This window comes from Phalacrocorax carbo, chromosome 1 (assembly GCF_963921805.1).
Source record: "Phalacrocorax carbo chromosome 1, bPhaCar2.1, whole genome shotgun sequence".
Lineage (NCBI taxonomy): Eukaryota > Metazoa > Chordata > Aves > Suliformes > Phalacrocoracidae > Phalacrocorax > Phalacrocorax carbo.
Window position 1 is genome coordinate 129,925,093 of NC_087513.1, and position 16,923 is coordinate 129,942,015.

A 16,923-nucleotide genomic window follows, 5' to 3' on the forward strand; every position below is an offset into this window, starting at 1 on the left:
TCGCCTTCTCACAGCTGTGTCAACTAAAGTGGGTTGTGCAGGGCCCTCTCCAGTTCAGTTCTGAATATTCCCAAGGACAGACACTCCACAGCTTCTCTGGACAACCTGGGCCACTACCACATCTCTTTTAGAGTAAACAAGTGGTTTATGTTCCGATAAATTTCATGTGTTTCAAATGGTACCTATCACTCTTGTCACCCGTTGGATACCAATGAGAAGAGTCTGCCAGAGGCATCTTTACTCCTGCCCATCAGATTTTATACACAATTTATTATAATAACATTTGCACCACCAATCCCTCACCCCAAACCTTCTCTGCTCCAGGCTGAGCAGTCGCAGTCTCCCAGCCTCTCCTCACACAACAGATGCTCCAGGCCTTATAATTACATTGGTGGTCCTGTGCTGTGCTCCAGTACGTGCACACCTTTCTCGTAAGGGGGAGCTCAGCTGAACGCAGCACTCCACATGTGTCTCACCAGGGCTGGGTATGGGGGAAGCATCACCTCCCCTGACCCTGCTGGCAGCGCTCTGCCTCATGCAGCCCAGGGTGCCCACAGCTGCCTTTGCCGCAAAGGCTACGCTGTTGACTCTTGCCTAACTTCATGTCTGCCAGGATGACCAGGTCCTTCCCTCCACAGCCGCTTTCCAGCCAGTCAGCCACCAGCATCTACTGGTGCTTGAGGTTATTTCAGCCCTGGTGCCGGACTTGCCGTTTCCCTTTGTTGAACTTGATGAGATCCTTGCAGGTCATGAGACATCTCCAGCCTGTCAAGGTTCTTTTGAATGGCAGCACACCCATCTGGGGTATCAGCCACTCCTCCTGGTTTCGTGCTGCCTGCAGACTTGCTGAGGGTGCGCCCTGTGCCATCATCCAAGTCATCAACACAGAACCTAAGCAGGACTCGACCCAGTATCAACTCCTGGGGTACGCCGTGAGGGACTGGCCTCACTCGGACTTTGTGCTGCTGATCACAACCCTTGGAACACAGCGGTGCAGCTAGTTTTCAGTTGGTCTTGCTGTCCACTTCCCTAGCCCATACTTCATCAGTTTGTCTTTGAGGATGCTACGGGAGACAGAGTTGAAAGCCTCACTAAAGTCAAGAAAAAAACCAGCCACTGTTCTCCCCTTGTCCACCAAGCCAGTCATCTCTCCACAGAAGGCTATTAGTTTGGTCAAGCACGATCTCCTCTTTGTAAATGCACACCGAACAGTGCCAAGCACCTTCTTGTGCTTTGTGTGTCTGGAAAATGGTTGTTTTCCACAATCAGTTGCTCCATCCCCTTTTCCCAGGGCTCGAGGTGAGGCTGACTAGCCTCTAGTTTCCCAGAATCTCCTCCTTCCGCCTCGCCCATCTTGAGGATAGCTTTGACATTTGTTTTCTTTCAGTCCTCGGGAACCTCCTCTGATCAACGTGACCTTTTAAAGATAAGCAAGTGTGGCCTTGCAATGACATTGGCCAGCTCCCTCCGCATTCATGGGTGCATCCCATCAGGTCCCATGTACCTGTGTCTGTCCAGTTTATTTAAATGTTCCCTAACTTCCACGTAGGACAAGTCGTCTTTGCTTCAGGCTTTCCTTCTGGTCTCTTGGGGTCAGGGATTCCTAAAAGGCTGGACTTGGCAGTGAAGACCAAGGTGTAGAAGACATTGAGTATCTTGGCGTTTTCCATATCCTTGTCACCACACTCCCTGTCCCTTTCAGCAGCAGGCCCACATTTTCTCCTAGTCCTCCTGTACCACTGCTCTTTTTCTCCCTCACCAGATTCACCTCCAGGTGGGCTTTGGCTTTCCTTTCTCCATGATGATGTCACCTCCATTAGTCTGCCCTCTAATCCTGACCCATAAGCACCTGACAGCTCTTTGCCCACCCTTAGGTAAGGGGTCCATGCATTTCCATTGCTCTGACATGTAAAAGGGACTTCCCCTCCTCACCAGCCCAGCCTGTCCTTCTTAACCACGTCTTATCCCACCACATGTCCGTGAGCCTAATGAGATTGTAGCCCTGTAACTGCACACAGTTCCTCCTTTTATACTGCATGCTTTAGTGTACTGGCACTTCAGAGAAGCACTCAAGAGAGCAGATTTCCCAACCATCTGCCAGCTATTTACTTTATTACATGGTTAGAACAGAATAATTTCTATGACAGTATTGTATTTTTCATTTGAGTGACTTGGGTTTTACTAGAAAGTAGGCAAGTTTGTTTACATATCTCTAACAGAGATAGTTAAAGCAGTCTCAAGTTCAGTACGACTTCACTGAAAGTTAAGTATCACTTCTGCTTTCTTCAAGAACAATAATTATTTTCCACAACATGCACAGCGTGTCAGTTTCTAAGAATAACTACCTTAATTTTGCAAATAATTCCAATATCCACTGCAGCAATGCTATGGTACCTGCTGAAATGCCATGCTCTACCCTCTAATATGTATGCTCTGCCCTGTAATACTTCTCAAACCATCTGCACCGCTGTTAGATATTATCATGTTATCCTATAACTATGCTAGAACATTACTCTTACTACAAGAATTCCTAGAGGCCCCTTAAATTAAAAAGCGTATTTCCACTGGACAGTGCACTAAATTCAGCACATTAGTCTACGAGTCAGCATAATACACCACTGGAGTAAGTTTAGTAAGTCACCATAAATTGGCATAAAATTTACAAATAAAGAAAAATGCAGTTAGGTAAACTCGAAGTTATTTGTTTTTGGGGTTGGGTGTTGGGCTTTTTTTCCTTAAATTAATAGCATCAGCACTAGCTCCCTCAGAGCACTACAACGAACAGTTAAGCTTGCTACTTCTCCTAACACTGCAGTTTTAAGGCTGCAAAGCCTGTGTAGGAGAGGAGAGGGCCCACTGCTATAAATAGTAAGAAGGCAAATCCAGAAACAACTATGGCATCAACAGCTACATGGAAACAGAAGAGTAATATAACTTGGTACAACAGCACCACTCTGAAGTCAGAGCAGCATTACAAATTAGCATGCAAATGTAGATCTGAACTGTTGAGCCAAAGCAGCACCTCACATGAGCAGCACATCATAGCTGTAACATAACAGATGGCAATGCACTGCTTTTAGCACATATTACTGGTGCTCCCCCCACCCTTTTTTTTTTTTTTTTTATTTTAAAAAACCCTCTCAGGCTTCAAACAAGTTCTTGTTGCAAACACAAGCTGAACATAGTGTAAAAATAGTATGCTGCAGTGATTCATCTGCGTTATTCCACAGAGCTCAGCTCAATTACACAAGCGTCTGGTCATAACTGCAGTGAATGAATGCTTTGCTGCAGAGTAATCTGCCCTTCAAGTGGCCCTTCAGAGAGCAGAAATGAGCAGCAGTGATTAGCTGCTAAGTTCCTAAGTGGAGTAAGGCTGCTTTCAAATTGATTTGTGAAGACTTGCTAACTTGGCAGCAGTGCAACCCATTGAAGCTACAATTAGCAGCAGGTGCAGGAGGAAGTGATATAGCTTAAGTGTATCTGTTCACAGGGACAAAGTTTGGTGCTGGCAAGGCCAAGATGCACGTGCACACACACACACACCCCCCAACTTGTCTCAGTGTATAAATATCGGCTTTCTCCACATCATCACAGGCCTGGGTATTTTGAATAAAATAGCTTTGGGTACATGGCAGGTATGCTAGTAACTGTTCTGATTTCCAGCTAATGATGGAAGAGTAAGAGTTTCTCAGTTTCACAGTACTATGCCAAAACTGAGACTCTAAGTTACTCTAAATGTATTGCTCACAAGTGCTCTGCTCACCTAAGCAATATTGCCATTAGCTTTTTAAAAATCTTTCAAAACACCAACCCTTAACAACACAGTAGCAGAACACTGGCTGTACATGATGGAGCAGGGGAGTTCTAAAGCATATTAGCTCTTAATCACACATAGTCACAACTGTGTGACGATCACTTTTTTGTAACATTCACTCAGCTGAGCACTCCTACCATTTCAATTGGAGAGCCCTGCACACCCCTATGGAAATACAGATGCAATGGCTGTATAACCACACATCATCTCTGGTGGTATGACTGCAATGAAAAGAAAGGTAACTCCTTACAAAAAAGATATTAATAAGGTATCTAAGCAGGCAAACTGAAGTCTCTTAGAGAGGAACAAAAGAAAGGAGTGTGCAGTAATGGGACAACCCCACTACTTCCACAGTTATCTTGAAGGCAACAAAAGGACCTCCTGCTGCAGAGATATAAGCCTGGCCAGATTTGGTGCCACTTGTTCACAGTCGATTTTCTATTCAACTGGAATAGCTGAGTTGCTGTAATACTTTCATTGAATGTCCTACAAAGGCCCCACCAACAGCCCTGCTCTCCAATCCTATCTTTTCTCTTATCCCCCACATTACTAGTGCCATACCCTCCTGCTAGCTCCAGTTCTCATTACACCCTTCCAGGAGGCAGTAACTATCAAAATCAGCAGAAAATTATGCCAGTAAAATAAAGCTGGATAGCCTTCTACCATGTCAGTAAAATTCAGTTTACTGCAGAGTCTAATTAATTCAAGCAGAATTTGAATTCTGTTTAGAAACACTTCTGGCAGGTTATTCCAGAGCTTCTCTGCATCCCCAACTAGCCTGCCTAATTTATTCATGAATTAAAATTTATATATCTGTTCTTTTGCTAAAGCTGTCCTTTAAATAGCTTTCTTGCTGCTCATCCTCTTTTTATGTTTATAAAGAGCAAAATGGTCTTACCATTGCTCTTCATTTTACTAGGCAAAAAAAAATATTAAAGCTCTTTCGTAGTTATCTCTGGCATAACTGATTCTCCTTTTGTCTCATCCTTCTAATTACCATCTTTTGTACCTGTTGTCAGCTGAGTTGATCTTTCTTCATCAGGGTGATCAAGTGTTATAATAGTCTAGGTAAGATCTGAACAGTGCCTTAGTGCTGCTAACTCCCTATGCCTTCTAGGGATCACTCCTGTGCTATACCCAAAGACCCCAGATGTGCTGTAGTCATTCACCTTGACCACAGTTGAGTCTTTCATCCCAAGCTCTGTGTGAACTCAGCAAAATTTTGTAAGCTTTGAACTAACATCAGAAATAACAGTTCAAATACTTCCTGCATATGGTTTACCTTGATTTTTAAAAGCCATCTTTGAAGGTTGAACTATATTACTCCACTACCTCAGTCACACTATTCTTTCTTAGCACACCATGGAACAGGTGGAGGTTTCATAGGATTCTGTTAGCAGATCTGCATCTTTTCAAAGGCTTTACCCCCTCCTTCCATTTCTAGACAAGTGTTTCTATCCTCTCTTTTAAGGAATAATTGATTTGCCCTGAGTTTCCTCCCTCATTCCTGAATGGATCTTTGAACAGTGAGCTATTACAAACTTGTTTTTTACCTATTGTTAAATTAATTCCTTTCTGATCCCTGTCCATAACAGCTGAGTTATAATCAAATATACAAAAGAAATAACACTGACAAAACTGAAAAATCTATATTTGCATCAGTTTTGAGAGAGAAAAATCAACTAGAACAAAAAAAAAAAGTTTTACAAAGTTCTAATGAAGCGTGCATTTTCCCTGAATGATGTAAATAATGCTACATGTTAATGAAAAGGTGTCATTTCTTGTATGGATTTGCCATCTCAGGAACACTGCTCACATTTTCACTTTAACATCTTACACTTTCTGAAGTACTCTGGCTTTGGATTAGATGACCTCCTGAGGGTCTTTCCAACCTGAAGTACCATATAAACTTGTTTTTTTATACTTCCATTTACATATTGTTAAATTCCATTCTTCCTGCATCTTTACTTGCCATCCCATTTCCTGATCAACTATTCAGGAATGAATTATACGAAGTCACATGATTGACAGCCTGGGAGAGGTTACGAGTAATTCCACACCACCCAGTAATTACAACGAAAGGCAGCCTTGCCCAACTAATGACATCTTCAAGAAATGGAAAAGTCTCTGAACACTTCACTCTGAACAAATCTTCTCTAACTTGCATGTTAGCCACCTTTCCTCACCCACAAACTCCCCACCCCTGCCAAAAGACAAATGCACAGCGTAAATGAACAAGAAAACTTTCTCACACTAGCAAATTAGTTCAGTCCAAATCTGAAACACTACCAGTGATATCAGCTCTTTTCCTGCAGAGTTATGACAAGTACTATGTATTTGCAAATTTTCCATTTTAGCAACATTTTGCTTTTCCAATGTTCTTTTAAGGATTTGTTGAGCAAACAGAACACAGCAAAATAACACTATAGGCCTACTGCCTGTAACTTTAAGCCCTGAACAGCCTAGGTTTCAAGGCTGGATGACAGTCCTCACAACCTGCTATCCCCTGTACAAACGCACTAGGACAATCCCTGCTCCAAACAGCATGCATTCTAAAAAGATAAATCTGCAAGGGTGAGAAGAAGGATGAAACATGCCAAGAGATAAAGTTCAATATGACACCTGGTCAAATACAAAGACAGTTTAATCCCAGCGCACTGACTTATCTGCTGGACAACACAATCTTTCACTTTACACTTTGACACCATGAGCTGATAGGAAGGCTTTAGGTATCAGAACTTCTATCTTTTCCATATTCTCAAAAATAGGTCGTCAAGCAAGACGGACAGCCTGACATCCAATCCAGTTTCAAAAAAGCTAATGAATGAGTATTTTGAGAAGCAGTATGTTTAAACTTCTGGTGGGACGATCATGTTGCAGATTTACTGTTCTTAAAGGAGTATGGATATTTGGGAAGACACTGGGATGGCTTTCACAAGCAGGTACACATGTCAGGAGTTATATATTTGCATTTCAGCATAACCTCCCTGACTGGATAGTGTTTCAACAGACCGCCCCCGCTTAAGAACTAGAACAAAATAAAATAACCAAATAGGATGCTTGTAGACAAACCTTGGATTTGAACTTCATGATCTTGTACTTTGGTGAAATGCAGTCATTAAATTCCTTGAAAACACTCATTAGAGTTACTGGAGTCTCCGTCTCTTTGCCAGTGGATAGGTTGATTTCCTCAAAAACAGAAGTCAGGTTTTACAAATTAACAAAAACATCACCAGACATGACCAGTAAGTTGAATTTTGCTTTGCTATTATGAATCACATCTCTTTTCTTTAAGGGAAAACCACAATGTAAAAAGCCAAGAAATCCCAAATTTAAAAAATACTATTTGAAACAAAGTGTTTAAAAAGCACAAAGTCTTCTAATAATACTTCAGGACAACTTTATTTCCTAAGCAGCATGGCTAAAGGTAACAATTTGTCTGCAGTTGTTAGTTAGGGTCGGGGAGGAAGCAGCAACGCTCTACTCTGCATCACACAGGTGATATACCGTGTATACATTGTACTTTACCACCTACATCAGACAACACTGGCTTCAACAGTTCCCATAAACACAATACTAGAACTCAACCTGCCAGAAGCAGAATGAAAGGTACTTATGTTTGACATGCTTAAAAGATACACTTACTGTTTCACGTGGCAGTAGATAAACCGTTCTCTCAATATTTTTCACTGTCACACAACAGCTGACATAGGTGTTTGCAGATTCAATCCAAACTTTGCCAAACAAAAATACCACACCTAAGGAAGCAGGGCAGAACAAAAAGTTCAATATGCAATTCTTAAATTAGTCACTCTTAATGTTGCTTAAAGCAGCTTATTATGTATTCTTGCACAGAAATACTTCTGGTTTAGGTCCTTGAACAACAAATCTTTCCGATGTATCAGCATATTCTAAATTATTTTAAACTCCAGCAGTACAGATAGACGCCTGTATAGTTCTTCATGCCCCTACCTCCATCACTATAGTAACACCTCAATATGTGAAATTCAAAATGGCATCACACAGCCAGTCTCAGAAATGGAGTATCAGAACAGAATTCTACCTCCATTAGTTTGGTAATTCATGGGGAGAGGGAAGAAGGAGAGAGAGAGGTCAGTGAAAGCTGAAGAAAATCAGAATGCCTGTGCTGCCAATCATTCCTGAAACACGTGTCATCTACAATTTTTCATTCTTCAGCTAGACAAGTACAATTAACTCATTTTTCCTACACTTTAGTAACATGAGATCAAGACTCTACTACTAATAAAAGCTGTAGAAATAGATTCTGAAGACAACAACCAGAAGCTGATCATCTGTAAAAAGTTTTCACCTGACTATTTTTAACAAATGAGGACAGCGAAAGGTGTATGACATTGCAAGAAATCCTGGGTGCTAAGACAGCAGTGGTAACCAAGGTAGACATTCAGGAAGCCTGCAGAGAGCAGGACTAGTGCAACTGACTTCACTATGGACCACAACATTATTCCACACGCACATCTCTAACAGAGAGAATGTGGCATTAGCACAAAATGCTGCAAACTGCTAGTCAAGTGGCGTTAAACTTTGAAATAATGTGGAACAAGGCTAGCTGCCTTTCACGTAGTTTGTGAATTACAAGTAAAATAAACTTCCAAGTACAACTCAAAAACCTGGCTTCACTTGAGTTCCCTTCACACTCCAAGTCATTTGGAATCTGATTACATGAAAGACACTATTCCTACCAGTACACTACTATTAATGAAAGCAGAAATATCTGAGCTGAGACTGTCTCAGAAAGACCATTTCACATAAGGAAGATTTTGAAACCTGCATTTCTCCTTGGTCTGACAATGCACAAACAAGTCCTTGGTTAAGAGTTATAATTTATCTTTGCCACGCAATCTATCAGATGTAAAGGCACCTTTCTTACTGCATTAGAGCAAAGATAAATCAGTGAAGATGCACTAAGATGGATGAGAGAGTTGGAGTGACAGGCTAAGAAAAACCATTTCTTGAGTGCTTGGAATAGACGTGAACAAGACTACTTTTGTCAAGGACAGAGAATGTTGCGGTTTTGAAGGTAAGAGCAAGGATACAAGCTTCAGCTGCACAAAGTATCTTAGAGATTTTAGTACAGAGGCAATCTTCAAGATTTAGACAGTTTGAATAAAAGGATCTAGAAAGAGCTCAAATTACAGATCTAAGTAACAGGGAAGATGAAGTTCTCCCCAGCAATCTTTTTTTTTTTTCCTTTTTTCAAAGGGCTAAAAAACTCAAATAGGTTTGTATCATACAGAGAGATGAAACTACAGGAGAGACCACAAACCAGGAGTTGGTCGCTTGAACAGCTGGCAATATTAAGAGCATGGGGAAGTTAACCTGTCAGAGGCACAATATAAGCAGGTGAGGTAGAAAGGAGGATACATGAGCCAGTCAAAGACAGGGTAAAAGGCTACCTGGATTGCAAAGACAAACTTCAATCAACTCTAGCATGGACAAATAAGTGGTCTTAATCCCCAGATATCACAGAATCAGTGTAATTTAGGATGGGAGGAACCTTTGGAGGTCACCTAGTCCAACACCCACCCACACATCACCACCCTCCCGCCCCACACACACACACAAAGAAAAGCAAGGCTAACTTCAAAGACTTTTCAGAGGCATTTCATATGCAAAAAACAAGAAATGAGAGAAAAGGTATCAGGACCTAACCCCTGTAAGCCTGATTATGGCAAGAAGAAAGAAAGAAGAAAATAGGAGTAAAGCTTATAAAACACAAAGTCTATGAAAAGAAAGATCGTATTACCAATGAACCAAAAGGCAAGCACAGTCAAGGGACAGGGAAAATATCTTGCAGAGGGGAAAGGAAAGGCAATTTTTATTTTTTATTTCTTTAAAATGTTAATTCTCAAGTTCTCTGCCTAAGATAGTAAAGGGGGTTATGAAAAGTAAGCATCCAAAAAATCATTTAAGTTTGAAAGAGTCTTATGATTATGCTATAGTATTTACTCTTCAGGCAATGCATTTGACATCACAGCAAATGAGGCGTAAACAAAGATCACGAACATGTTAACAAAAAGCAGTATCAAAATTTTCCCTTCTACACTACTAATTGAAAACAGGTGCAGTCTTTATTATTCAATCCTAAAAAAGTCATAATGAGAAAAGAACACTCCTTGCATGCGAGGAACAGAAATCTTTTCATAATTATGTTCCATTCAGCAACCACTGACTTCGAAGAAAAAAAAAAAGAACAAGAACAATAGTGGGGTCTTTAAAAGTAGCAATTTTGTATTAGAGCCATTGATTTCATCAAGATATCTATGATTATTACCACTCCCATCACCAAGCTGTTCAGCCCAGCGCAGTCTCATATTTAAGTCTGGCATCCCAACTCACAACAAAAGGTGAAACAGAGAAACATATCTGACTCAATGCTTACAGTATCAACCTCAAAAACCTTCAGCAACATACGGAAGAACCTTCTGGTAAACCTCCATGAAGCACAAATTAGAAATCCAAGATCCTAAAGCTGCTGATGAAATGAGCGGACGGATGGGAAGTGCTTAGGACAGATGTGAACATGACTACTTTTGTCAGGGCTGAGATCAGAATGTCACAGTTTTTAAGACAATGAGGGCCAGAATTCACACTCCAACTGCATCAAAGTATCTTAGGGATGTTAATCCAGAGACAATCTTCAAGATTTAGACAGTTGAATAAAGGGATCTAGGCAGAGCATATATTTTTCAGGCCACCCTCCTCCCTTGATAGACATACCTTTCCTTTGTATAAAATCATGCAGCTGCTATTTCACCCGCTTTCTAATAATCCACCAGAATTTTAAGTTACATTTCCAGAAACAAGAAGAAAGCATGCTGAATTGTTGCACCACTGAGTAAGAAATTAACCGTATCAGCTTATTCCTGGAGCGCACAAGGTTTTGAGAAGGCCAATGGGTCACTAACATTGAGAAGTGCTAGTAGCTCCCTTTGTATCTCCCTACTACTATACTAGGCCAAGAGACAACCATCTTACTTTGCCCAATTATAGTGCCCTGCACTGCACTGAGGGCAGAGGTGTGGAAAAACAAATGATCAAGGTACAAGTTATAGAGCACAGAGAGGCGGGGTATCTAGCTGTAATTTAGGCAAGCCTGAAATCCCAGTTACACTGAAAGACTCCGAGTGGCATTTTCTGCTTTTAACTGAATAGTTACCTGGCTGGCTGTACTGATCTTCGTAAGCATCCAGCCAATAAAATCTCAAGACTTGATCATCATTTTCCCCATTCACAAGTGGAAGGAGATTGGGGTCCAGCTGAACCTCTGCCATGACTAGATCAGCTTCATCCTCATCAATTCTGTCCCAACATGAGATATCTGGGAGAGAACAACTTCTGCAGGTTTTGCAGAAGAAGAAAGAAACAAGTAGTAAAATTGTGCCTTTGCTATATCGCCCACCATTTCACTTTTTTTCAGCCCTATATTGTCAGGGCTTTTATTGCTCTTTCAACTACCAAGCAACATTCCCAACGGCTGGGCTTCCTCAAATTTCTTCTGAAAAGAAGGAGAGAGCAACAAAGGGAAACCCACATGTAAGTATGGTTCTCAGTACTCAACACACAGGCTTTAAAAGTCATTCACCTGGTATTTCAGCCTTAGTCATTCAAGCCTTTACATAACAAATATATCCAACTGTCTGTACAAGTTGCTCAGTGGGAACAACAGATTATTTCAACAAAACTACCTTTTTGGACATTAAATGTTTAAGTCATTTTGATAATTCAAATATTTTACAGCTTCAAGTTACGAAAAAATATGATTCAAGATTCTTCTAAACAATAAAAAAAGGGAAAACCCGTTTTCCTAATTCCAAAGACACAGCTGTTTACCATGTGAAATTACTTTTAGCGACAATACTTTTAACTACAACTAACATTATGAAATACCTTCATAGCTGCTAATAAGCTTCATTAGCAATTCCTCATTTTTGCTTATTGGCATCAAAATTCGTTGTTCAACACCCACATTGAGTCACCTTAACTTACTGAAGTATATTTTATGTTGTCATGTGCTAAATCTCAAAAACATTAAATATTTTTCAATTAAGTAGCTATCAGCATGTTCAGCATTACCATTTTTATCATCCCTACAAAAAAAAAAAAATCACATAGCATTATCATTCTGTATCACAATTATCCCATTGGCAAAGACAAATATGAAGATAAATCTAAGGCTTATTGGTGGAAGAAAAAAAAAAAAAAAGATTCTTACAAGACAGATGTCTCCTTCTTCTCTGATTCCAGCTGCTCTGTCTCCTTCATTTCAATTTCCTTATCTCTCTGCAAGCTTTCAGCTGTCTCAGGTATAGTTTCCACATGCTCTGCTTCCATAGGTTCATCGAAGTCCTCCTCATCAAAATCCATCACTCCCTGATCATCATCTGGAAGTAGTGCACATACAACTAAAGGCTTGAGTCATTAAAATGACACACTGTATACTACAGCAGTGTGCATAGATAGCATACTATATGCATTAATGTAATACACAGTATTAATATATAAACAATGTATCACATTTAAGCCATCTAAGCGTCTAATTAACATAAACTAAGAAGTGTTTTAACACTAATATGCCATATTTAAAGAGCTTCCAGAACTGGGTTTTGATTTCTTTTGATACCTTCAATAGCCTTCTCTTCTATTGTCTTCACTATTCCCCCATTGTCTGCAGCTTTTTGCACATACTTGGTATCCTCATTTTCAGAGACCATGACAGATTTTGCTGTGTAATTGGCATGTTTAGGAGGAAATGAAGCTGCAGGAAGAGCTTGCTTTCTGAGATGAGCAGGAGCTTTCTTTGGTATAGGGGTGATTACCTGAAAGACATTTTAGACATGAGTTTAAAAAAATTCTCTTAAGAGGAAAAAAGGGGGACAAAAAAAATCCAGCACTTGCTATTTGCAGAACCAGTAACCAGGACTAGAGAAAAAGCTCCACATATTTTGCAGCATGATAGTTCAAACTCCTCAAAAGTAAACTTTAAATTTTACAGTATTATTTCTGCTGTGATGTGTTTATACTATAATTTTAAACAACAGGCCATGTTGACATTAAGTTTGTGGTTACTTTCACTGTTTTTCCCACTTAGCATTACTCCATTCCTAAATTAAAACCTCTGTGTCAGCTGAGTGTATGGCAATATATGTCAGGCAGGGACAGAGCCTGGAACAACTGGGAAAGGCCAATATAGCAGTTTACACCCATTTATAACAGTAATGAGTTCATGATGTCTACAGGACACTATGGGTCTAGAGTGCTTCTCCATTGGATTTCTTCATGCTACAGACATGACAGGGAGAGCGAGGAAAACAAAGAAACCGCATTTCAGCATGCTCTGCAAGCCTGAGCTCCGGGGCAATAAGCACGGTTTGTTTTTCAGACAGGACACCACTACAGCAGCAGCTACAGAACCTCTTCTTATAGAAGATGTATATGAAGTGGCCTCCACTGTGACCCACAACAAGTCTCTGCATCTACTGGCCCTTAACCTGTGGCAAGGTCCAAAACCCTTGTCTTCAGGGAAAGCTGTTATTTACAGATATAGAATTTAGAATTGCACACAACCATTTCTAAGGTTTTCATCTCAGTACAACTACTTCTACTGTGGCCAACACCAAACTCAGCCCTTCACTCACCTTAAAGAGAAAGCAAACATTACTTAATCTACCTTCACCAACAATTTTTTGCTAGCTCAGCCAAATGAATTTATTCATACTTGTATTTCTGCTCATCTCCTGAAGTGGAAAGCATCACAGCCATCTTGCTTTTTATGCTCATTTATTTTCTAAGGCTGTGCTCTTCATCCTCCATCTGTTTCATTGTCTAAAATCTCCAATTCTTCCTCCTAGGACCACAGAAGCTATCATATGAACAGCCTGTCTGGGGATTAATTTCCTTCTCAATGTTTCCTACTAGAAGTGACCGCTATTTTTCACCATAAAGACAAAGATCCTCTCTTACTCTCTCTTTCCCTTTTTCCTTTTTCAGTTACTTCTAGGCTCCAACACAACAAAATAAATGCCACTGGTGACTATTTTCAATGTAAAAGATTATGTCACTATTACACAAGGTTTCACAAATCAGATTTATCTACTGTATTTCATTTGCCCTCTACAGACTCTTACCAAATACCTCATTGTATTTCCAGCTGTAAAGTCCTTCTCATTTACCAGAACTCTTAACAAAATGCTAGCCTTCCATCCTTAGCAGCCTGCCCCTCCTTTCACTCCAAAATCTTCCACTAGGGTAAACTTCTATCCATAGCTTCAATTTTCCATTTGCTTTCCATTTCTGCAGAAGATAAGTTTCTTATCCTTTCCACACCCACAAATACTCTTTCTTCTGCTTATTTCACTTCCCATCATCCGTTCCTTGCCACAAGGGTCTTTTCTACTCTTAGGGAAAAAGAGACAAAGCAGAAGCTCACCTTCATGTGATGCACCTAACATTACAAAAACAGTTTCACTTGTCAAATGTAACAGCTATAGACTACTACTATACTAAAGACACAGAAAGAGTTGTATTCTGTTTATGTATTAACATGGAAGGGGAAAATGAAAAAAGCATGAAGTTACACAGTAACATTGCTAAGGAAGCTAATGAGAAAGGTAATTTCCAGAAGCAGAAACAAAAGACAACAGTATTCAAATCAACCAAAACACAGATTAATACTTATTAATAACAACTTTTTTGATTTTTTCCTTTACCTTAGGGGTTTGGGACTGCACAGAGAAAGGATTCAGTGGTACTCCAGCAGATCTTTTCCTTTTCAGCGTTATAATTGGTGGTGGACTTATCTGAACAGTCTGAATATTGAAAGAAAAGAGAAAGTGACAAAATGAAGAGGTGTTGTTTAGTGTTTTCTTTCACATTGGTTAGTAATGTTTTATATCAAGGAGAAAGAAGGCCACCAGTATTTCTCATTTGTCAAGATGACACACCTCCTGATATACAACTCAGCCACATAAAAAGAAAAAGTTATCTGAGCAATCAACCCACAAAGACAGACACTAGGTTTTTTTGGTAAATGGTTTGAGAGAAAAACTGTCATAAGTGAAACAGTTTTCAAACAGTGGGCATTTCAATAGCTAACCCTGCCTTTAATGCACAATTACCAGAATGGCCAGTAGTACTGAGCACACATGCCTTGAGAAAGACAGAAGTGCTCTTTCAGCATGGTCACGCTAGAGGAAAATCCATTCCAATTTATTTACATGTAGATATATTTTATACTCATTCTTACCAACAGCTAATAACAAAAGAAATTTTACAGAACATAGCCAAAAAAAACCCCAATAGCTAACTACTACTTAAGTAAATAGAAGCCACAGTGTAATTATTAGCATTATTTGCCCTAATCAATGCTCCAGAAAATCTGATAGGATTAAAATGCATTTGCTTAATGATTTGAGGGTTTCTCATACCCTAAGATATTATAACTCCAAACAGATGTCATAGGGAGGAGTAAAACAGTAAGCGCACAAAACCAAGAGAACAACTTTACAGTGGAACATCTATACCCCACTTATTGCTCTGTAAAACACATTATGCTTATTATGACACAATATATTTCAATTCAGTATCTCACCACTATAGCAATTTCACGGTTTAGGTGTGAGCAATCCTTTCAGTTTTAAGAAATCCTGCTAAGGGGCATTAACTCATTGAAAAGTCAGTAATGCTGAGGAACAACCTCATTGAGACAGTCCAACCCTGCTGCAGCAGCCATCCTGCACTCCTAACTGAGAGGAAGCATTAATCTGGTTCTCTGTAGCAACTGCAGAAAGCAGGAGGCGGCAGACAGAAGTTCAGACTATGTCATCTGCTGAAACAGTCCTCCCTCAGCTCCTCTCACAAACCCAAACATGCCACATGGAAATATCCCACAGTATACTGGCTGGAGCGTGGGGATACACATATATGGTATACACAATTAAGAGGCAGGTAAGTCCTATTTCACTCCAAGCTGACTAAAACCTAGAAGGCTGCATTAGCACAGGCTCTACATCGCGTTAACATAAACCATCTCTAATCAGAACACAGGAGTTTTAGCTTATCAAACCAAAACAGTCATGCAACTTCTGCAAGGTAGAGAGGACAGACAGGCTGCATGCATACATGGAATATTCCAAGCAGATGTGTTACAAAAGAAATCAATCTTAGATGGTCTAGTTTTAGGACAAACTTTATTTTCTTGATACGTTCCACCACAAGAAAAAATTAATGGATTAAGATGTTTCAAGCAGATTTTATTGATATACTTACTTCAGCATTAAGATCTTGAAGAATATCCCCCAGTAAGTCATCCTTTGAAAGGTCCACAGTTTTCTGTAAGACAACAGATTAGCCGAACAGTTCTTAGTTATACATGCAAACCCAATCAGGAGACCAGCAGCAAACGACTACAGGATTTCTAGAAAGCACACACTATGTTTTCAGGAATGTTCTATACACAAAAGATTGTAATAGGAGTTTATGTCTTGCTAGACACAAGAAACTGAAATAAGCCCTTGCTTTACTCCCCTCCCACTAAAACACTGCAAACAAGTTAGAAATCTGTAAATTGAAAAATGTAAACTTACATCTGTGTTTTTCTTCCCAGCACTGGCTATAAACATAGACTTAATTGTGTTTGGCTTTGACACCACAGATTTTTTCACATTCTTTTTATCAAACGTAGATGTTTTGGCACCTTTTCCTACAGAGAAATATAAAACCATGAATTCTACATCAGAAGAGCTCAATGTTTAAGGGTCCAGTTATTAGCAGTAATAGATAGCTGAGGTAATCTATTCCTTCCACCTTTACACTGCTGGCTGCAATGAAGCCTAACCATCTTTCATTTGCTGCCACCTTTGTAACGGCTGACAGGCAGACACAAAAAAAAGTAAAACCCTATCATCACCCTACCTTTCCTAGTCATGTCAGAGATGATCTCTGCATACTTGAGTTCATTCTCCTTAAAAAGGACCAACATACTTTACATGGAAGCATCTCCAGAAAAAGCATAACTGTCCGAGAGTTTGGCACTAGGCTTGGATTCTCAACATCAGACTCAATTTCTCAGT

General features: G+C 39.9%; 1 protein-coding gene across 2 annotated transcripts in view; it reads right to left on the reverse strand.

Annotated features, from left to right (window-relative positions):
• The window catches only part of POLA1 (DNA polymerase alpha 1, catalytic subunit), a 205,541-nt gene that overhangs the window by 184,640 nt on the left and 3,978 nt on the right, over positions 1-16,923 (reverse strand). For both annotated transcript variants that reach the window (XM_064473896.1, XM_064473904.1), the window contains exons 5-12: positions 16,438-16,553; positions 16,121-16,183; positions 14,563-14,661; positions 12,477-12,672; positions 12,069-12,237; positions 11,013-11,191; positions 7,460-7,572; positions 6,887-7,003 (exon numbers count right to left, since the gene is read on the reverse strand). In XM_064473896.1, coding sequence (XP_064329966.1) covers positions 6,887-7,003; positions 7,460-7,572; positions 11,013-11,191; positions 12,069-12,237; positions 12,477-12,672; positions 14,563-14,661; positions 16,121-16,183; positions 16,438-16,553 — 1,052 coding nt within the window. The remainder of the gene's footprint in view (positions 1-6,886; positions 7,004-7,459; positions 7,573-11,012; positions 11,192-12,068; positions 12,238-12,476; positions 12,673-14,562; positions 14,662-16,120; positions 16,184-16,437; positions 16,554-16,923) is intronic.